The 23,230-nt window shown below is 38.8% G+C and overlaps 2 protein-coding genes across 2 annotated transcripts in view; both read right to left on the bottom strand.

Annotated features, from left to right (window-relative positions):
* Positions 1-5,104: 5,104 nt before the first annotated feature.
* On the bottom strand, positions 5,105-5,781 carry LOC119253437 (60S ribosomal protein L19-like). The gene has a single exon (XM_037520975.2). It carries the CDS (start codon positions 5,778-5,780, stop codon positions 5,190-5,192), a length of 591 nt encoding a protein of 196 aa, XP_037376872.1. The 5' UTR covers position 5,781; the 3' UTR covers positions 5,105-5,189.
* Positions 5,782-12,407: 6,626 nt separating this feature from the next.
* Positions 12,408-23,230, bottom strand: part of NUS1 (NUS1 dehydrodolichyl diphosphate synthase subunit) — a 28,785-nt gene continuing 17,962 nt past the window's right edge. Inside the window, exons 4-5 of the mRNA XM_037520302.2 lie at positions 19,969-20,068; positions 12,408-16,113 (exon numbers count right to left, since the gene is read on the bottom strand). Coding sequence (XP_037376199.1) covers positions 16,023-16,113; positions 19,969-20,068 — 191 coding nt within the window. The 3' untranslated portion in view covers positions 12,408-16,022. The remainder of the gene's footprint in view (positions 16,114-19,968; positions 20,069-23,230) is intronic.

The following is a 23,230-nucleotide window of genomic DNA, read 5'->3' as shown; positions in this document are numbered from 1 at the left end:
TGTGGTCTACACAATGGAATGCTATTCACACAGAAAAAGGAATGAAATAACAATATAGTCTCCATATAGGTGACTCACAATTAGTTACCCAGTCTCTAAATACCACACAATGTCTAACTCACAGATATTATGGCTAAACTTTGTAAAGCAAACAGATTGAGTCTTTTAACTCTCATCGGAAGTTAGTTGAACAGCTCACCTTCACTCACCTAAGAGACTAGTGGCAGAGGAGACTGTGTTAAACTACTTCCTGCACAAGTCTCCCTTCAATTTTACTGACTCATTTGACAGAATGAATTAGAGGCTATAATGCATGAGACAAAAACTTATCTGTTGATAAGATGTAATATTGGAAATGATTCATGTGTGATCATTGATGATCTCTGGCAAATTTGCTTTCCATTTGATTTTCTCTTAACGTACTTGACTCATTCTATTTAGGCTCTAGAATTTAGTATACAAGAAGATCAGAACAGAGTATGAGTAAAATGTGTGGATTCCCCAGTCCCCCTTGTTCTCAGGATGTAGTCTTGGCACCCAAAGTTTTTGCTAGTTAAGCTAAAATGTACAGTCAGGCAGGGAACCTCTCACAAGGACAAAAGGCATGGTCTGAGGATGTCTGCTGAAAACAGCAGGCAGACATTATGGCCAGATTATCATAACAAGGAGGTAGATCACCTTGACAGGAAGTTAAGGATAAACAGGGACTAGAAATAGGATGTTTTGATCAGCAGCAACAATGGAGCCCCCAAGTAATAGCCCCCTATTCACTCTCCCCTAGCTTATGCCAGACAATTATGCATCCCCAATATACATCCCCACCACACACATTCCTCCACGGACTTGCCCATCTTCCTTGAATCTGACCCCCAAATAAATGTGAGACTTGCTGTGAGGAAAGGTGCTGTATCTCCAGTGATATAGCCCCTCTAGGCCTTTCTCTCTCTCTCTTTCCCTCTCTCTCTCTCTCTCTCTCTCCCTCTTTCTCACTATTTAAACTTTGAGTTATTTTCCCTCTGTCCCATGCCACTCCCAACACTGCTGCCCCTCAAGGCAACAGACATAATCCTGGGGAGGAAGACTGGGTATATCTGAGGGATTCTACTTTATTCACAGTAGTGTGGCAAGCCTTGCGTGGGTCTTGTGAAGGGTGTGGTGTCATTTGACCTGTTTGTTTGAAGATCACTCTCCTGCTCTGTGGAAAATGTGTTTGGGGGCAGCAGTGGCTGTGGGGGAGCAGTTGAGAGGTGTGGCAAGTGCCCAGCAGAGAAAGACCACTGACTTCACTCAAGATAGCAGCAGGGGGGGTAGAGGGATTGATGTGAAGTCCGAGGCAGAGAAAACAAGAGGTAATGCTATAAGTTTGAGTTTTTTCCCAATGCAAGCAGCAAAAGAATTTAGAATAAGCATAGGATGGATAATTATTTTAGTTCATTTTACTAAGATTTTATTTTAAACTTGAAAATGTTTGTGATATTTTTATCTCCCAAGTCCATTAAATGCCAAATTCTAATAACTAAAAGTAGTAAGTTAAATGAGAAAATCTCATTTGTTCTGATCTTTTTACAGCATTTCATGTAATGGAAAATAATTATAAAAGGAATATTAAGTGGAAGCCTCTACGATTGTTATGGAACTAACTCTACCTCACATGATTTAATTGATTTTACAGAATTCTACAAACAACCAGTTTAAATTATATACAACAATATTTAAATCCATAAAGTGGGCCTCTCCTGGTGGTGCAGGTGGTTGAGCGCAGCACTGTGAAGCTGTCCGCAGCCTCTGCAGCAGGAGTTCAATCCCGGCCGGCTGGTGAGAATCCCACATGGCGTGGCAGACCTCTCCTGTCTCGCCCGCTGCTCCCCTCAGCAGTGTATTTCACTCAGTCTGCCTGTTCTGTTCTCTGCTCTGTCTCTGGTGAATTCTCTCACCCTCCGGCGCATCTGACCTGTATCCTGGTTCTTGTATGTATGAATAAATAAATCTTAAAAAAAAATTAAAAATTAAAATAAATCCATAAAGTGTGACTATGCAGATAGTTTAAAACATTGGCATTAGTTCCCTCTCAATCACCGATCTACTCATTAAGTGAATAAATGTTAACAAATAACATAAGTGGTTATGACTTTGAGTCCAGAAATGTAAATGGATGTGTATGATCAACTCTGATCCCTCACCCAACTCAGCCCAAGGGCAATAACTTTCAACAGGTTCCTTGGGTTATAATTTCTTCATTTCTGAGGATTTCTCTCCAGCCCCTTTCCTGAGCATAAAAATCATTCTCTTCTTTTCTCCTCTGTCCCTCAAGATAATCAATTCAATGAGATCAGACTTTTTTGAAACCAAAAAGCAGAAATTAAAGTATGTTAAAGGTGACGGCAGTTTTTGCCTCTAACAATAATTCCCCTATGGGCCTCCCTGGTGGTGCAAGGGGTTAAGATGCAACCTATAAAGCTGTCCACAGCCACTGCAGCATGAGTTCTCCCTGGCTGTCCAGGGAGATTCCCACATGGTGCAGCAGACCTCTCCTGACTCACCTGCTGCTACCCTCAGCAGTGTATTTTGGTCAGTCTGCGTGCTCTGTTCCCCACTGTCTCTGGTGAATCCTCTCACCCCCCACACCTCTAGCCTGTACCCCAGTTCTTGTATGCATAAATAAATAAATCTTAAAAAAAAAAAAAAGAAGAAGAAACTAGATGTTCTGAGCTACTGTAGAGAGGCCTATGGAGAGCATCCTGACAGCAACCTCCAGTCAACAGCCATTGAGGAACTAAGGCTCAGCCCAGCAACCCCTGAGGCACTACTCCTGCCAATAGGATTAGTGAGGTTAGAGCAGATCAGAGCAAATGAGAGTTCCTGGGAATACAATGCTGACATCACTGTTTTCAAGTCCCCCTCAACAGATTCTTTTATATAGCCAGAAATGAGAAAAAATGTATTGCTCTAAAATTTCTTATGAATAGGAGTGATGTCTTATTTATTTTCGTGCTTACAACTCAGCTTTACATATAGTTCAATATTTAATTGAACTAACATGAATCAAATAGCTAAAGGGGAAAATTCATGAATGGAAAGAATTATAAAACCTTATTTTGATTGCATAAGTTGGAAGGAATCATGAAAAGAGAGTAATTTCCTTAATTAATGTTCCTTTTATAATCTATAAAAGGCATAGGACCCCTATGCTTTTCCCGGTGGATTATTGGCACACACTGTTTTTCTCAAGAAGCACACATTTGCCCAAGTGTTAGGAAATTAATTGAGCTATTTCCGTCTACATCCCACAAGTAGCGTGTGCATCAGAGAACCTCAGGGAAGGAAAGACTATTAGAGGCCCTTGTCAGCAAGGCAGTACCTTGGCAAGGCCATTATGACCTGAGTAATGGTAGAAGGGAGAGCAGTAAAACGTTCAGAGTAACGACAATAGGAATATAGCCCTGGGGGTGGAAAGGAACAAACCAGACAGGAAGAAAATAGAGCAAGTGTGTTCATTCCCCTGGGCTCTTCATTACATTTCCTAGATTCCCAGTTTGGATCATCCTGTAGAGTGAGTCTGGGCTGAGCTAAAGGATTTAAGAAATTTTAATGTAGTGCCATTTGCAAACCCGAGACTTATTTGCATGCATTCATTTGAATGGGGAGGGAGAAGGTGGAGAATTTCAATCTACAATGACTTGTGGGGCCTTCCTGGTGGCAAAAGGGGTTAAGTCTCAACACTGTAAAACTATCCGCAGCCACTGTAGCACAAGTTTAATCCCTGGCCAGGGAGCTAACCCACATGGCCAGCAGACCTCTCCTGTCTCACCCACTGCTCCTCTCAGCAGTGCATTTCAGGATATCTGCCTGTTCTGTTCCCCACTCTGTCCCTGGTGAATCCTCTCACCCCCCACACCTCTGGCCTGTACCCCAGCTCTTGTATGCATAAATAAATAAATATATTTTTTAAAGATTTTATTTATTTATAGAAGAGCTGGGGTACAGGCCAGATGCACGGGAGAGTGAGAGGATTCACCAGAGAGAGTCAGGAACAGAACAGGCAGATCTACTGAAATACACTGCTGAGGGGCGCAGCGGGCAAGACAGGAGAGGTCTGCTGTGCCATGTGGGATCCTCGCTAGCCTGCTGGGATCGAACTTGTGCTGCAGAGGCTGTGGACAGCCTCACAGTGCGGCGCTTAACTGCCTGCGCCACCAGGGAGGCCCCAATAAATAAATATTTTTAAAAAATAAAAAATAAAATGACTTGTGCTCAGTGTGTGAGAAAGGAAAAAGGGAGAGAGTATGTGTTTATCCAAGTATTCAGGGGTCAGAGTCCAGTAGAGAGATGAAGTACAAGAGTAAGAAACAGGGCCTCCCCGGTGGCCCAGCAGTTGAACGCTGGGTTGAGAAGCTGCCCGCAGCCTCTGAAGCGCTGGTTCGATCCCCGGGTGCTCCCCTGCCACCGGAGGAGGGTCCCGCATGGCGCGCAGACCTCTCCTGCTGCCCGCTGCTCCCCTCAGCAGTGTACTTCGGTCCTTCTGCCTGCTCTGCTCCCCGCTCTGGCTCTGGTGAATTCTCTCACCCTCCCGCGCTTCTGACTGTACCCAGTGCTTGTATGAATGTATGTATCAATCAATCAATCAATCAATCAATCAATAATCTTTAAAAAAAAAAAAGTAAGAAACAGGTGCCACCCTGGTGTCGCCAGGGGTTAAGCACAGCACTGTGAAGTTATCTGCAGACTCTGCAGCATGAGTTCAATCCCCAGCCTGGGAGCCACTCACATGGTGCAGCAGACCTCTCCTGTCTCACCCACTGCTCCCCTCAGCAGTGTACTTCGGTCAATCTGCCTGTTTTGTTCCCCACTCTGTCTCTGGTGAATCCTCTCACCCCCCATGCCTCTGGCCTGTACCCCAGTTCTTGTATGCATAAATAATAAAATTAATTTATTAATAAAATTAATAAATCTTTTTTAAAAAGATTAAGAACCAGTGAAATTTGGGTTATTCTTGCTACTAGGAATAGGTCTTCAAGCTGCTAAATACTAGTTATTACTCTCACTATTTGACTTAATGTAGCAGAGAGGAGATTCACTTTTTTTTTTTTTTCAGGCAGAGAACTTGACTTTTATTGAACTCATTACAGAGTTTCCCTGAACTGATCAACACAACTGCCATGGGCACTATGTACAGACAAGAGGGAGGAGTTTTATTTCTTGGTCTCTTCCTCCTTGGACAGAGTCTTAATGATCTCCTCCTTCTTGGCCTGGAGCCGCTCCTCACGGCGTTTGCGGGCTTCCTTGGTCTTAGACCTGCGGGCCTCAGCCTGGTCCGCCAAGAGCTTCTTGCGAGCCTTGTCTGCCTTCAGCTTGTGAATGTGTTCCATGAGAATCCTCTTGTTTTTGAACACGTTTCCCTTCACTTTCAGGTACAGGCTGTGATACATGTGGCGGTCAATCTTCTGAGATTCACGGTATCTTCTGAGCAGCCGGCGCAGAATCCTCATCCTCCTCATCCAGGTCACCTTCTCTGGCATTCGAGCATTGGCAGTACCCTTTCTCTTCCCGATGCCCATATGCCTGCCCTTCCGGCGAGCCAAGGTGTTTTTCCGGCATCTAGCCCGGGAATGGACAGTTACAGGCTTCCGGATGATCAGCCCATCTTTGATCAGCTTCCGTATCTGCTGACGGGACTTGGCATTGGCAATTTCATTGGTCTCATTGGGATCCAACCAGACCTTCTTTTTGCCACAGCGAAGGCCACTGGAGGCGAGCCTCTTCTGAAGGCTGAGCATGCTCATGGCTGCGGCCGCAGCGCCGAAAGGGAGATTCACTTTTTTAAGACAATCTTAATATAGCCAGTTAAGCTTTCTGAAAACTAAAATATGTGAATAACAAATTGAGGTAAATGAAAAATAAGACTAAACATTATAATACGAAGGCAGACTTTATAATAATAATAATAATCAAAGAGGAACAACAATGTAGTTCTAAGCATCCTAGTAGGATATGTAAAAGGAGAAACAGAGTTAGTCACATGAAGAGGTGTAGTGTTGACAGGAGAAATAACAACTACCAACTAGCAGAGTACAAGGAATTCTTCCTTCTAGAAGCCACATAACTGAATATTATCAGTAAACACCAAAGGAAGCTTTTCTCTCCTATGAAATAGGGGTGTATATATCTAATCAAGTCCTATCCACTGATGGAGGAATTTGCATGTAGAATATGTAACAGAAATGTGATTTCTCCAAGAAACTTGCCTTAAATCATGTGACCATTCCTGAAAATAAAATATGAAAAATGAACACAATGAAATTGACTCTACCCCTGATGAATTTAACAGACACTGTGGGGACCTCAGAATTTTTTTGCAGTTAACTAATTGTCAAAAGCTATTTTGACATGATCTCACTGGAAAAATTAAGAAAATATTAACATTCACTGCGCAAAGACTAGCATCCATTGAAGACCTATTTTCAGTCTGATAAGGATCATTAGGAAATGAATCTGCCTTCATCAGAGCCAAATATACTTAATAACTGCTTCACTGAAATCTGCTGATGCTGCAACTCTTTTTGAGAAATGGGATTTATGACGCAGCTATAGATAGCGACAAGATTACTGCATAAAAAATATGGTCCTATTTTGCGCAGTTTTAAAATAACTTGGAGTGATATCAGCAAGATGATGAGGTAAGTCCCAGTCCTCATTCCATCACAGAAACATTCTTTTGAACAAATATTGACTCACAAAAATACCTTCACATGAGCTATGGATTCCAGGTGAGAGACAGTACCTGGGATAGAACACAGAAGTAAGAAAAGATGCATTAAAGAGGGTAGTAAGGACATTACACTAACATTAACATTACATCACCACTCCGCTAAGCCAACCAACCTAACACAGAGACACCCTGTCTTTGGGGAAGGAGAATGAAGTGAGTACCTGACTTCATAGTGGACCCTAACACCAGGTATGCCCCAGTGAACCCAGGTGTCAGGCCACCCCCCAATAGACCCAGGCCGCCAAGCCAGCTCTCACATTCCTAGATTCCAAGGAAGCCCCAGCACCCAGGCTCAGGACACCAAACTGGCTCCTGAGCCCCAGCTTCCAGTCCTTTCTTAATGCCAGGCAAGCTTTGGTGAACCAGGCTTTCAGATTGGTCCCCCGGTGTCCTGCCTAGTGTCAGTCTAGCTTTCACAGGCACATGTTCTTGGCCCCTTCAACACTAACTTAGCCCTCAGGTTATCCTCCACAGACCCAGTAATCATGTGTGCCACCATAGAACCAAACATGAAGAATACCCCAATAGTCTTCAGTGCCTAGTCCATCCATGGGCCCAGAATCCAGACTAGCACATAGAGATCCAAGTACTGAGCCTGCCCACCTGCTGACCCAGGCCCCTTTCCATGCTGCCCGAGGACCCCAGCAGCAATCAACTACAGATGTTGCTGGTGTTGTAGGCTAACTTTTCAGGAGAGCTAGGGTACTTGGTCTTAGGGAATACAGAATCCTGAAAATCTAGCTTTATACTATTGATTAGAGGAAGGACTTTGGATAGAAAAGTGAGATGAAAAGAATGTTTTAGAAACACTTATATGGTAGCATACATATAAGAGACCCCCCAAAGCATTAAGTTTCTGGATCTCTTAATGTATCTAAAGCACCATGGTATATATATATTGCAGGGGATAGAAAGATAACATTAAATCTGTTTATGAAATATTTATAATTTACTCAAAAATATGTATTGAGAATCTAGTATGTGCCAGGCATAGGGTATATACTAAGCAAGGTAAATAATAGCCCTGTTCCCATGAACCTAGCACTTGTGCAGGATAAAAGGAATATATAAATGACTATGCTGTTGTGAAGTCAGGCCAATAAAAATAGAAAATGCTCTACAGGGAGATGGTCTGCGGAGGACAAAACGCTACCTTGTTTGAGAAAATGGAAAGGACATCAAGGAAAAAGCAGGGCTAGTGAGATGGTTTTGAAAGATGAAAAACATTGTGACAAGAGGGGGCATTCCAATGAAAAGCAACAAGTTGAGCAAATGCAAGGAAGTAGGGGGTCAAAAAGTAAGGAATAGAAAGTGGTGCCTCTGATTGGGCCATTGAGTGTTTCTTAAGAACAAAGCCTGGAGTCATGTAAAAATCACTGAATGGCAGAGGAGAAAATAGGAAGTCTTAAGTTAAGCAACAAAGAGCAAAGCTGTGCTTTAGGAATTTCTTCTGATAATATTTTGTAGAATTATAGGAAAGGAGATGAAGGTTGAATAATTGTTGGACGTTAATAGTGTCTGTAGCTCAGTAAAGAGGTATGATAATCATTTAACAGAATATAGAGACCAGAAAAAAGGCAGAAGTTTGGGGTGTGAAGAATCAATTAAAAATGGACAACTGAGGGGCCTCCCTGGTGGTGCAAATGGTTGAGCACAGCACTGTGAGGCTATCCACAGCCTCTGCAGCACAAGTTTGATTCCCAGCCAGCCAGGGAGTTACCAACATGGTGCAGCAGACCTCTCCTGACTTGCCTACGGCTCCCCTCAGCAGTGTATTTCAGTCAGTCTGCCTGATTTGTTCCCCACTCTCTGGTGGGTCTTCTCACCCCCGTACCTCTGACTTGTACGCCAGTTCTTGTATGCATAAATAAATAAATCTTAAGAAAAAATATCGACCATTTCATTCATTTCATAACCTACAAAGGTGAGATTTAAGTTTTTAAACTCAACATGCAAGCCTGAGTCCCTCTCCAGTCTCCCTTCTGTTCCTTTTTGCCTCACACTTCACATTCCAGTAACACCAAATGTTTGATTCCCGTGCTCTTTTTTGTCTTTCTGAGATGTCTTACTTGGCGTCCATTGCCTTCACCATAAGAGATTCTAACACAGATGGCACTGCTTCTTGGAAACTTCCTGATCACCACACTGGACTACGTGTCCTTAATCTGACATGGAGAAGTGACCGCAACTGCGGTTACCACAGTGAGGGGCCATGATCCAATTAGATAAATCATAAACCCCAATTAAGAGGGAGAGTATAAAATTCTAGAAACTGGAAGATACATGTAACATAAAGAACCACAAGAAATGCAAAACTACAATGAGCTGTTAGAGTTGGCATTAGCAGCTTTCAGGTTGATAGTTTATTTGAGCAGGTTGGAAAAAGCTAAATCTTAAAATATTAGTAGGCATTCATTAAGCAAGTATTTATTGAGCACTTTGTATATGAATATGACAATTAACAAAAATTCCTACCCTGAAATCTGAATAAGCTCAAGCTTCTAGTTCTAACTAGTTTACAGGAAACCCCATGGAAAAAGGAGCATACTAAATGATACTGCAGGAATAAATTTAGTTTCTTTAATGAAATCCAAGGGACAAAAAAGAAAAAATAAGAAAACTTCAAGCGAGCAAGACTTAAGAGATATAGCAACCAAATATAATAATACATGGCACTTTTTTGGATTCTGATTTGAATAAACCAACTATTAAACACATTTGCAATAATAAGGGGGTGAGAGGATCCTGATCTGAGTGAGGTTACATTCTAGGAGGCAGGTTATGAAAAAGAAAGTTAAGTAAATCATAATCACATAGTGTATTAGAAGTGAAATAGGAATAGGGTAGGGAGATCGGGAATTTCAAGGAAGTAAGAAAATAAGCCGTTAATGGCTTTCAAGAGCAGTAAAGAGAGGCCATAACGTGAGAGATTAGAAAACAGAGAATTTGTAACTGAGGGAAAGAATTTAGCAGATTAAAAATAGGAATTTAGCAGAATTTAAAAATAGGAAGGAAAAATTAAAAGCCTTAAACGGGAAGAAATTACATCATTGTTATAATGTGAGCATTAGTTGTGACTAGAATAAAACGAGATATTCTGAGGTAAAAAGTAATGGTGTTGATAATACCTAGATTGATAAAGACCTCCTTGTACCGGGCCTACCTACCAAGTCTTCAGGCTCACCTTTTTTGGACATATTGGATAAGAGAATTTCTGAACATAATCTCCACTTCAGTATTCAAATAGTAGTAAAATACTTCTTTCTTAATTATTGACAAAAACTCACATTCCAAAGGCAAAAGCTCCTTTTGTTAACTTCGCTTTTCTTTTTCTGGGCCCACAATAGCAGGCAGTTAGGGAACACATGAGTTTCTCTCTTTCAAATTAATTAAAAGCATCAATTGATATGCTGAACATCATGGCTGGTCTTATGTTCCATCTGATAAGCTGAAGATCTGAGTACCTGTGATAGGGCCTGGTTTTGCAAGCAATTTGATGTTCTGCATATTTATGTACAAATGTGTTTCAGCTTCCAAGTAACACATAAATTAATACTTAATGAAATCATTTGCCCGGAGATATTTTGTGCATTATTGTTAATCTTCTGAATATATTTGGTGGTGTACCATATACTCCAAAGTCAACTGTCAGGACTATCTTCACAAACACATACATATCCCATATCCTCCTCAAGACAAGCAAGTTTATTTCTCTTAATTATCCCTCAGAAGTCACCTTTCTCCAGGCCAAGCAAAATCTCTTTATGAGCACTCTAACTATTTATTTGAATCGCAGGTGATACTTGAAGAAATCACATTAGATTAAAACCACTTCAATCAGTGTTGCTTTCAGAGAACTAAAAAAAAGGCCACCATATTATTTAAAAATGAGAAAAAAAAATTAACAATTACTTAGGTCCTATCTCCAAGATAGCAAGCACAGGATAGGATGTTACAAGCATTTTAAAGATGATCATTTTAAAGAATAATATAAATGACTGTGGAAATTAAAGGACTAAAGGATGAATGAAATTGATAACTTGAAGCATGACATTTCCTACCCATTATTATCTTTCAAAACCTTTCTTTCAAACATATTTAACTAGCGGATACTTTGGAAAATTGCTAGGTATTTCAAAATGTCAAAGATAAGGGCCTCCCTGGTGGTGCAAGGGGGTAAGCACTGCACTATGAAGCAATCCGCAGCCTCTGCAGCACTTCGATTCCCAGCCAGCCAGGGAGCAACCCACATGGCACAGCAGACCTCTCCTGACTCGCCCGCTGCTCTCCTTACCCCCCACATCTCTGTCCTGTACCCCAGCTCTTGTATGCATAAATCTTTTTTTAAAAATGTCAGATATATATGAAAATGACAGAGAACTCATGAACAGAAATACCACATTTCATATAATTAAAATATGCATGTTTTTCATCTCTAAACTATGATCTAAGTAGATTCACTCTAAACACTCTATTTTTTATAAACGACACTGTATTTTAGGCAACATCCATTACACCTCTCTTCAATTCATACTATACCAAAGATTCTGACCTCCAGCACCACTTTAAAGTCTGTTGTGTGCATTGTAACACATTTAGCAGCATTTTGGTGTCCTTTCCAATATACTAATATTTCTCTCCCCAAGTTGTGACAAAAAAAAAAAAAAAAAAAATGCCTTGACATTGTTAAATGTCCACTGGGGGGCATAATCACTGCAGTTAATTACTGAAATAGTGAATGCTGTCAACACCTCTAGTTAAGTAACTTCCACTTTTTTTGCTGTCTCCTTTTCTAATTATTTGAAATCTAATTAAAATATTGGTTCCTCCTTGGAGAAAATTTACTATTACCATTACTCATTTACTTCCCTGTTAAATTTCAGAAAAGAAATTTAAAGCAGTTATTATGTACAGCTGTTACTGTAGAATAACACTGTTAGAACATTTATCAAAATAAAGGGAGGATTTATCAGATCAAATCCATAAAAGGCAGAGAAATTGAGACAATTGTTCATCAAATGGAGATATTACTGCATCTACTCTGCTACTAGCTGCTAACACTCACCTGCATTCCGACATTCTCATTTTGCTCAGGCTTCCCTTTTCCAAACAACAGATTTTTTTTTTTTATAAAGACAAATTATTATTTTTTTTTTTTTGTGGGACCCTCGCCGGCGGCCGGGGAACGACCGGCACTGCAGAGGCTGCGGGCAACCTTGCAGCCCAGCGCTCAACCGCTGCGCCACCAGGGGAGGCCCTAAAGACAAATTATTTTGAAGAACAATACAAGTGACTATAATGTAGAAATCAGTTACCTATGAGTGAAATTGACAATTTGAAGCATTAGATTTCTTATGCTTGAATTATTACTAATGAGAGGGAGTATAAACGGTCAACAGCAGATAAGCCAGTGCGACCTGGCAGTCTATCTTTTACTTTTTTGCTATTATCTATATACAAAAGCTAACTCACAGCCCTAAATCTCTACAAGATAGAGAAATCAGTATTAAATTACTTGAAAAATATGGGCCAAAATTAAGTATTTAGGATAGACTGATTTTTCCAAATATTTGATTTTCTTGCATATTTATATCCAAACACAATAACCAAATACAAAACAGAATTCAAGACTCAACTTATAGTTTGTAGTTTAAAAAGAATCTCTTTATTAAACCTGTTACAGGATTCATTTTTTAAATATAAGTACAAAAAATTCTAGGATTGTCACCAAAAATGTAATGAACAATGGTCTAGTTTCTTTTCCTTTACTTTTGTTCTTCTGAGTTTTCTTAATTTTTTCTATAAAGAATGTGTACTTTTTTTTAACCTGAAGCAAATTCTTTTCGCACTCCCTTATCCCACCAATTTTATCACAGTTTATGGCCTATCAACTAGGATTCATGTACAATTGCTGACATTAATCTTGCTTTCTGGGTTTTATTTCCAACTGTCCTAAACTTTTCCTACACTAATTTTTGTTAAAGGCCTTTCCTATTAACACAGTAACCAAAGTTAAAACATGACCTTTGAAAATTCCAACTTCATATGAAAATTGTGCATAAAAAGCCAACTATCATAATTAGATATTCAAGTTAGAAAGCAAATACTTGGCTATGTAAGATAAATCATAACTCTTACCTTCCATTTCCTGGTTTGACAAGAATTGTCAAATTTCTTTTTAAAAAGTATGCATATACATTTCTTTGACATTCTATATTCAGTAAAAACCAATTAATATTATAATTATTGTGGAATTTTGACAATTCTGGCAATGGCAGTTTTTAATTTCACTTCTATCTAGCAAAACAAATTAACATTGTAAGATTCCAAATGTTCAACCTGGTAAAAATCAGGACATGTTTCAATCAAGTACATATCATCTAAAAAAAATAGTATTGCTATCTAGTCATGAGTTTTGCATTACATTTCTGGAGGCCTAAGTGTTCAAAATAAATGTGGCATTCACATAATACTATAGTTCATGAAAAGAGTATATTCTTTTATTGTTTTTTCATACATGTTTCAACTTTCAATAATAAAATTCAATAAATTTGGTTCCTTAATCATAAAAACTTGCTTTACACATTATTTACATGTTTCCAAGTCAACAGCCATACAAAACACCACAAGGATTTGACTCTATGCATGATACCATCACACAGAGGGGAGCTAATCAAGTAACATACATTCAAAGGTTAAATTATAGTTATGCACAGTGTATTTGGCACTGTTCATTACCATTATAACACCTTTCTCTCAGAAATAGGCATTTTAAGTCTTAGACACAATATGCCAGAATTGTTATTCACATCATAATCAGTTTTCAAACTTCGTAACAATAATCAGTTTTAAAAGACAAAAACACAACCAGAATTGGGAATGGAATTTATACCCTTCAACTTCTTGCTACGCTCCAAGCTGCCATCCCTAAAGCAGGTTTAATTTGATCAGTTGTCCACTCTGGGGATTGCCAAGAGGAAACAACTGAAAAACAATATATTATCCTTCAACACACAGACATTTTTCTCTAAAATTACCAGTTCTTCTTGAGAGTGCAAAGGAGCCCTGATGATACATAACTTGTAATGATTTTGGCAGGAGTTATTGAATGACCAATGCTATTCAAGTTGTTCAGACCATAATAGCAGGTAACTCAAAATAATGATCTGGAATACCTGTGTCTGAATTCAGATTCTTAGCAACTTGTTTTTAAGAATTGTTAACATTCAGGTCACAGGTTACAGATTTAATTAGATGTGTATATGCTACAATGCTATGAAATGGAAGGAGAAAGTAAAAGTACAAAGACTCAACTATTAAGTCTTTAGAGACAATGGTTATCTCCCAGTTTTTTACTCCACTAACTTCATTAGCATACGCTAAATCCCTTCACTTCAATTGGGTCCGTTAAATTTTAGTTGTTAAAGCCATACATATTCCAGAATGTTTATAAAAGACACTTATATCATGTTTGTAAGTTCAGTCTTAAGTGAAGGCAAAAAAGTCTCAATAGTACATGGAGCTCAGTACAGGGGAACAGAAATCAGAAATTCTGTTAAAGATGAGAGATATGCTCTAGTTTCACACAAAATTTTCAGCAATAAATTAAGAGTTTCAAAAAAAATTAAAATGTACAAAGGACTATAGGTAGTGCAAAGTAATGTCACTGGACCAAAATTTAGTTTAATCATTTTATTTCAAGTGTATTTTTAAATCATAAATGGGTTTTTGTAATGAGAAGTTGAACCATTTACTCTTCATACCTTTAAAATTTGACAAGCAATTTTAGAGGCCTTGCTTTCCAAATCCAGTCTTCTTTGCTATTTTCATACTGAGACCCAGTATTTAAATTACTCCATTCTACATGAACAATTTTAGGTAACTATTGTACATGTGTTAATAAGACTTCTCTGAAAACAGTCCATCAAATATAAATAATGGTTTCTGTTCAAGGATCAGCAGTGACGGAAGAAATATTAAATACCTATCAAAACATCATTTACTCATTTTAAAAATAACAGAACCAGTGCTGTTCTCTGTTATGAACGAGAACACAGAAAATTAAATTACTTTTGCAGACTTTGGTAGTATTTTATTACCTACACAAGTCTCAACCTTGAAAGAACTTTTATGCAAAGTTACCATCAGGATTTACTGAGTAAAAATCCTGGGTACTAACATGGCCCTAAGTGTACAATTCCAAAGAGGAACAGGTTACTTTTGAGGAAAACAGCTGTCTTGGTTATTTCCCTCAAATGTGTATCTGAAAAGTGAAGGGATATGTTTTTTAAAACAACTTTGGGTAATAGCTAGCTCACCAACCACCAAACAAAAAAGAAATCAAAACTTTTTTCTGGCAATTTTCTACCTTTAGGGACTTTTCCTTTTTTTGACTGCCTAATATTTAATTTTTTTTTTCAATTTTAAAACAACTTTGGGTAATATCTAGCTCACCAACCACCAAACAAAAAGAAATCAAAACTTTTTTCTGGCAAGTTTCTACCTTTAGGGACTTTTCCACCTTTTTTTGACTGCCTAATATTTAATTTTTTTTAATTTAAATTATTAAAATTCTGCATCTGTAGTTAGAGTTCTTTTTCAAATGATCTTCACAACCCAGAACACAGACACCAGAGCAACACGCTCAACTCACACTGTTGGTTTATAATGAAGAGATGAAAATGGATGAATAATCGTAAGCAGGTACTCCCTCTGCTCTAAAGGTGAGCAAGTTTTTAACATGTGAACAACACAGAACTCCATTGCTCTAGAGATCTCTCAAACTCAGGAGGGCTTCCATTTAAGAAGTCAATATATTATTCTTAAAAATTAAAGTTTGGTCACCTAGTCACTAAGAAAGGCTGAACAAAATTATTCCCCCCAACCCCAAACAGCAACTAAACAGTGCTAATCACCCCGCCCCTTCCCACAAAAACAGGGAAGTGGTTGAGACTGAAGCATTTATATTTAAAATTTTAGCTCCTAAAACACTGCTATTTGCTCAAAGTTGCAGTCTACAGATGTCACTCTCCAATACTTTCCCCATTTATAAGTTTATTTACACACACACACACACACACACACACACTCACTCTCTCACTCTTACTCTCAAGTAAGACACTTTTTTTTGTTTGTTGATAAATTATGAGGATTATGAACTAGGTGTATACAGGGTTTGACAGGTGCTTTGTAAACATCAGAGTCACTTGGGTCCTTTTCTCCAAAGCCTGAAATCAAATTCTGCAGCCAGGGGTCACTACTTTCCCAGACGTTGTTCACAGGCTGCATATTGACGAAGGGCAGAGAAAAAATCCTCATAACTGATGTTTAGGTGGGAAGGCAAAGATCTGAAAATAAAGCAGAGGGAAAAATTAAATGATAAAAACTGTAATTTGGGGGGTACCAGAGGGATAATGACCAAAAAGATCTTGATTAAGAGCAGAAATTATAGGCATACAGTATGTCAAACCAGTTCTAAGAAACCAAACTAGGAAATAATTCAAATAAAAAATAATCATCTCTCCTTTTTTCCACACAAGAAAAGCAACATGTATTGAGAGATTCAGAATCTATTAAAATTTACACTAGATTAATTCAAAACTGGAAATCTACTTATAAAGCATCTCAAATTCACTTTTAAGAATTCTCTTTAAAAGCAAGCCAGTATTAAAAGGTTTTTGAAAGCTAGGCTTAACTCTGGCAAAGTAGCACAGCATTCTCACATGACTGTATTACAAAGTCATCAGGTGAGCAACCAACCAATAAGTGAACAATGTTTATCTCCAACATGTCCAGTTGCTCAAGCAGGGAAGTGCGGTATAAAACCACAGACTTTCCTCTCCTGCCGCCCGCTGCTCCCCTCAGCAGTGTACTTCGGTCCTTCTGCCTGCTCTGCTCCCCGCTCTGGCTCTGGTGGATTCTCTCACCCTCCCACGCTTCTGACTGTACCCAGTGCATGTATAAACAAACAAACAAACAAATAAATAAATAAATAAAACATGCCTCTATTAAAAAAAAAAAAATTGGAAAAAAAAAATTCTTAAAAATAAAACCACAGACTTTAAAGGTAGAGCGAATATTTAGTGAGATGGTTTCCCTTTAACTATTACAAACACTTAAAGCAATTTTTAATAATTAACATAAAGTCTGTAATTCATACAGCTTTACTGTAAGGCTTTAGAAATTCCAAACTCTACCAAAGCTAAACACCTGGTCAGAGTACGAGGGTCACCTTCAGAATTCCAGCCATCATATGCACCACAAAAACAAGACCTGAACACACTGCCATAAACAAACTCCTGCCTGACCTCACAGCTCTCTGTAGCTGTGCTTTACCCACTACCCCCCACCACTTTACTGAGCTATAACTGACATATAATTTTTATCCTTCCTTTGCTAAGAATTCTGAAACAAGTGAACTGTTGTCCTCCAGTTCCCTTATCTCTTAATAATCTTCACTAGGAAGATTATATTATTTCTATCTTATTGACTCTACTGAGTAATATCCTTGAAGGACAAATCTAAGAACATTCTTGCTAAAGCTTGTTTCAAAGATCCTCGTCTACTACCCACTTTCATAAGCTTTCCTCATTTTACCCCCTCTATCAACAGCTTCACCTCCTATCCTCAAGAAGCATGTGGTATTCTCCTCACTGCCTCAGAAGCAATCTTATAATTCCCTAGCTGTTCCACACTTCTACTTCTCCATATTATAATTAAGACATTTTTCCTGCTGTCACAGTGCTTACAGTCTGGTGGATGGTATGCAAACAGACAAACTTCAGATAGAGCTGTGACATACATATGCATCAACATCCATGGGAAAATCTGGTATGTGCTAGGCATGATTTCCATTATCAGATATTAAGTACTCAACTCTGTATTAAAACACCCATTTTACAAATCTAGAAAAGTTTTAATAGCTTCCCAAAGTCATGTTATTGAGCTGCACAGCCAAGATTCAAATCAAGACCTAACTGTTCTAAAACATACTCTTTCCTCCAAGCCACTCCAATCTCACAAATTACTGATGATACCTTTCTTGAAGCTCACTTGGAAGGCACCTGAAATGTCTGAAGAAACCCCCTGAAGAACAAGAGACAAAAAAAAAAAAAGATGTCTACCATAAGAAAACCCAGAGTCAGGCGATAGGGTTTCTGACTCCACTTTAGCACAGGCCAGAGCAATCAATGTCTCTTCTCCATTTTCCTTGAGTATAAAATGAGGATGGACCAGACGATTTATAGTCCTCCCTGACTCCCAACATGCTATCTGGTCTTTAATGCCTCTTTATTTTGCACCTGTCCTCCTGCTGCCCCAAGCCTGAAATAACCCTTAAAAGATCCACTGGTACTGTGTTCTTTGATGTACACTTTAGAGAGGTCCTCTATTCTCATAAGCTCAACTATTTCTACTTTCTAGGTACTGACAATCCCCAAGTGTTCATCTTTAGCCTTATCCAAGTATCGATTCCACATCTTTATCTGCCCTTTTAAGAGTTCCCATCTCAATAGACTATGGCCTCAAAATCACTTTTTTTTTTTTAATTTTTTAAAAGATTTTATTTATTTATTTATACAAGCACTGGGTACAGTCAGAAGCATGGGAGGGTGAGAGAATTCACCAGAGCCAGAAAGGGAAGAGAACAGGCAGACAGACGAAATACACTGCTGAGGAGAGCAGCAGGAGTGGCAGGAGAGGTCTGCGCGCCATGTGGGACCCTCGCCGGTGGCCGGGGATCGAATTGGCGCTGCAGAGGCTGCGGGCTGCTTTGCAGCACAGCGCTCAACCGCTGCGCCACCAGGGGAGGGCCTCAAAATCACTTTATGCTTGAATTCAGTATCATCCCTTCAAAATGCTCCCTTCTTTCTGTTTTTTTTCTTCTTCTCAGTAACACCACAATTCACCAAGACATTTAGATTGAAAACTTAGAGGAGTCATTTCCTTCCTTCTCTTTTAGCATAACTGTAATAGTAAAGTGTTAGACTTGCAATTATACTGGGCAAATATTCTTCATGAGAGCTAGAATTGGTAGTATATTCCACCTAAGATCCAGAATTTAAATGTATTTTAAGGCTACTACATCTCTATTTTAAATCAGGGGTTGGCAAACCAGCGCCTGAGCCCACCACCTGTTTTGCAAGTAAGGTTTTATTGCAACACGGTCATGCACATGTGTTTATGGATTGCCTGTGGTTGCTTGGCTATACTAGTCACAGAGAGTAGTAGCTTGTAAGAGACTGTATGGCCTACAGAATCTAAAATATTTACCATCTGGCCCTTTACACAAAAATGTTGCCAAATTCTGTTCTAAGCAAGCAATTTATTCTCCTCACTGTAATCGCCCATAAATTAGTTAAAGCCTCTTCACTTCTCTTTTTAACCTCATTCTTTCCCAAACCCAATTTATCCTAGCATAGTTACCAAACAAATCTCTCAGAATCACCAAACCTATATTACTCTGCAGACTGCTTAAGCAAACTACACAAGCTCCTTATGTGCCATCTGAATCCCTCCCATTGTCAACATCCCAACGCTATTTGAATCCATCTTATCTACTATCTAACACTAACTCTGCTCTGAGAGAGCCATCTTTTTTTTTCTTTTTCTTTTTTTTAAAGATTTATTTATTTATATATACAAGAACCGGGGTACAGACCAGATGTGTGGGAGGGTAAGAGGATTCACCAGAGACAGAGCAGGGAACAGAACAGGCAGAGTGACGAAATACACTCCTGAGGGGAGCAGCGACACTGCAGAGGCTGCAGACAGCTTCACAGCACTGCACTCAACTGCCTGTGCCACCAGGGGAGGCCCTGGGAGGGCCATTTCTTTAAAATGTTATGTTCATTCCCAACCTCCCAGTTTTTCCCCCTCTGCCCACACCTACATTTACTAACTTTTCTCTAATTACAAAAATTCTACCTTTTGTACATGCCCCTAATCAAACATATTTTCTCTAGAATCAACAAATTTGACCTACGATATATCTTTCACTCCTAATCTCCTATGACAGTGTCATTATCAAGCGTTTGTACAGCTACACACTCTCTTGTGTCTGCATCATTTATCTTACCACTGATATTATGAAATACCTTAGAGAAAGAGTTCAGTACTGTAATTCCTATTGTATCTAGTGCAGTGCTGAGCTCAAGAAACACCTGCTGAATCAAACCAAAGCCAGTATACTTTTAATTACTTACATAATCTCAGTCAGTCTGATGTGCCAGGGAAGAAAGCCTAATGTGCTGTCCACAGGACCAAACTTCAAGACTAAATCAGGATCAGGGAAACCATTTGAACCTTAGAAAAAAAGAATACACAAGCGCTTAATATGCACTACTTACAAATAAAATGACAAAGAGCAAAATCTGTCAAATTGGCTTCTTATGCTTTATATGTTTTCTCAAACGTTTCACTTGTCTATTTCCATACCTCCACCCACTGCCAAATATACTTTAGTAGCTATGTAACTTGTAAATGTAGAACGTTCTCTAAAAACCTCTTAACTGGACTGATTACCTGTTAAAGAGGGATAATTAATTTCTACGCTAAATCCTACAGGTAGCCCCCCCAAACCATCCATCTTTAAGACCAAATGTTTTCAGGCATCTTAGAATGTACACTGCTTTTTAGGGGTACAAATGGTTATTCTGGCCATACAATCAAAGAACTTCAGAGATGAAAGGAACTTAAAACATTATCTACTCTCCTTCCCCAGGCTCCTCATTTTATCACTAAGGAAGGACCCAGAATAACTAATACACAATTATCCAGAACAAATGATTTCAGTGTCCCCGAGGCCCACCCCGTGAGGGAAGGGAGACATATATCCGTCTCAACAAAGGCATGGCCATTTTGTTTTAAAAACTGGTTTCCATAGGAGACCTAGCTTGAGAATTAAAAAGGGGGCAAGGATATTTCACTTGCTTAAAAATAAAGTAAAATAAGTCTGAAGAGTCACAGGTACTAGAGAGAAAACGTAATCCAACAGTTTCGAATGCCCTCACACTTCTGCCACAAACCTTCTAGTCACACACCCTCTCCCTGGCTCAGTCCTTCACTTGCTAAATAAGGAGAGAGATCTAGACAGCACTGTCCAGCACTTTCAATTACTTTCTTAGCAAAGTCTCTTCAAAATCCACGTTTATAGAGTTAATGGACTAAGCGGAAGAACAGATTACTCTGCTTGCTAAAATAGCAAATTGTCTTTAGTTTTAAAAAAAATGACAAAAACGGACTTCTGGCTAACAGTGGTATGCAAAGAGTACCTAATCCTATCCAAAATATCATGTATTAAACTACACAAAAACAATCATTTGAAGGAAATGGATATTGACCAAGAGTAGACAACTACTCTTTAAAAACAGCTAGCACTTCAGGTAAGAATGGGTAGAAGTTTTGGCCTGGCTGCCTGGGAATACTCCTAAGCCCCAAGCTTCTACCACCAACCAAATGATCATAACTGCAGTTGTACCAGCACAAGATGGCAACAAAAACCCAGCAAATTTGCTGCCTTAGCCAGAAGACAGGAACTTGGTTTGTAACTGGAGGTTATGGACTGGAGAAAGGGGGCAGTAAACACCAATGATTTTGCCAGCTAAAAGTGGCAGACTCAAAAGAGAAAGAATGAAAAAAATCCACAGCTTTGTTAGCCTCAGGTTAGAACCCCAGTTAGGGCACACAGCATAATGGCTAGAAATTTAGCAGGGAGATGTAGAAATAAGAACTCAGGTAAAATGCCCATATATTCATAACTGATTGCAAAACAGCACACAAGCTGGCAAGGGGCAGGGGGATGGGACAGACCACGAGGCAATATGAAAACCAAGTGAAAAGTAAAATCCAGAAGATTTGTAAACTGGTGGCAACTTTGAGTGCACTCTCCAACATCACACAAAGTTCACTGAAGTCTTACAAATTCTGGGATGTACTAGTACAGCCAGTATACAAATCACTGGTTGACACAATAAGCTACAAAAAACCCAAAATACATAAAGACCTCTTAAAAACTCAGTAATTAGACTAAGAACCCATTCAAAACAGGCAGAATATTTGAACAGGCACCTATAACAGAAACAATGTGAATGACAAGTTAGCATGTGAAAAATGCTCCACTAGTCATTAGGAAAATATGAATTAAAATCACAACTTCATACCCACAGAATGGCTAAAATTAAAAAAGAAAAAAACAACTGACAACACTGTGTCTTGGCAAGGACTATTCAAAGGTATGGCCTCTCTGGAAAAAATTTGGCAGTTTCTTAAAAGTTAAGTGTTCACTCACCACATGATCTAAACATCCCACTATTAGTTATTTACTCAATGGAAAGAAAAATATGTCCACATCTTGTATGTGAATGGCGATAACAGCACTATTCTAACAAGCCAAACAACTCAAATGATGGATAAATAAAATGTGGTATATTCATAAAATAGACCATGATTCAATATAAACAAAAAGTAATGAAGAACTAGCACATGCAACATGCGTGAAGCAAAAAATAAGCTGAGCAAACAAAGTAAGCCATAAAAAACTGCACTATATGATTCCAGTTATGTCAAATATTTAGAAAAGGCAAAAGTATAGTCAGAAAGTAGATCAGTAGTTGCCTTGTGCTGGGAACAGAAGTGGGGATTAATTGCAGTCACAAGAGAACACTTGTGGATAATAGTATCCAGAAGGTTTTCTGCCAGATTAATGAATTAATTCAAGGACTATGTACACTTTCATTTATCTTGGGCCTAATATCCTTTGAAAGTAAAGCCTGAGCTCAACATTTGAGCTATGGAGATAGGCTACCTTTGGTCCGTCCATCACTTTTAGGAGATTCTCATAAATTACTCTCTGGCTGTGCCTTACATAATCCAGGAAATGTAAACAACCCAGTAACCTCTGACCAGAAAACCTCTATAATGATCTATTTAAGTCTGTTCATTCAGCCTGAACACAGGAAGCAATAACAGAGATGAAGAGAGTAGAGGAAGAACTAAGTAGTCAGTGAAGGTAAGGAATTAGAAAAATCAAGACGTCAGAGAGAGACTGTGCTCTGTGATGGACATGTGTCAAAGTGGAAGAAACAAAGAATGGAGAATTAAATAAATGACTGAGTTAGAAAATTCATGAGTAGTAAACAAGGTAAATGGAGAATCTAGTGCATAAACAAAAAATGTATGTCTGAAATTGTTTGACTATAGAAACTGTCAATGGACATGAATTTGTTAGAAATATTGTTTTTCTTCAAAACGATCTAGGGTAATGGCTAGTAAGCAGAAAGACCATAAAGTTAAGGCAAAACATTCCTGGAGGCATCTAAGACAATAAGCAAATTAAAGTCTTTTATAAACAGTTGAAGGAAAAAAATATATAACTTTATTTCATATATCATAATATAATAAATGTATCATATGGCATAACAGAAGCAAATTATCAAGACTTAGGAGGGAGCTGTGGGACTCCTCTAG

This window comes from Talpa occidentalis, unplaced genomic scaffold (assembly GCF_014898055.3).
Source record: "Talpa occidentalis isolate TD23 unplaced genomic scaffold, MPIMG_talOcc4v2.1 talOcc4.2, whole genome shotgun sequence".
NCBI classification, from domain to species: domain Eukaryota; kingdom Metazoa; phylum Chordata; class Mammalia; order Eulipotyphla; family Talpidae; genus Talpa; species Talpa occidentalis.
The sequence above is the reverse complement of the archived record's forward strand: the minus strand, read 5'-3'. Positions and strand labels throughout refer to the sequence as shown.

Coding starts and splice junctions, on each gene's coding strand:
- LOC119253437 (XM_037520975.2), bottom strand. CDS start 5,780: ATGAGCATGCTCAGCCTTCAGAAGAGGCTCGCCTCCAGTGGCCTTCGC.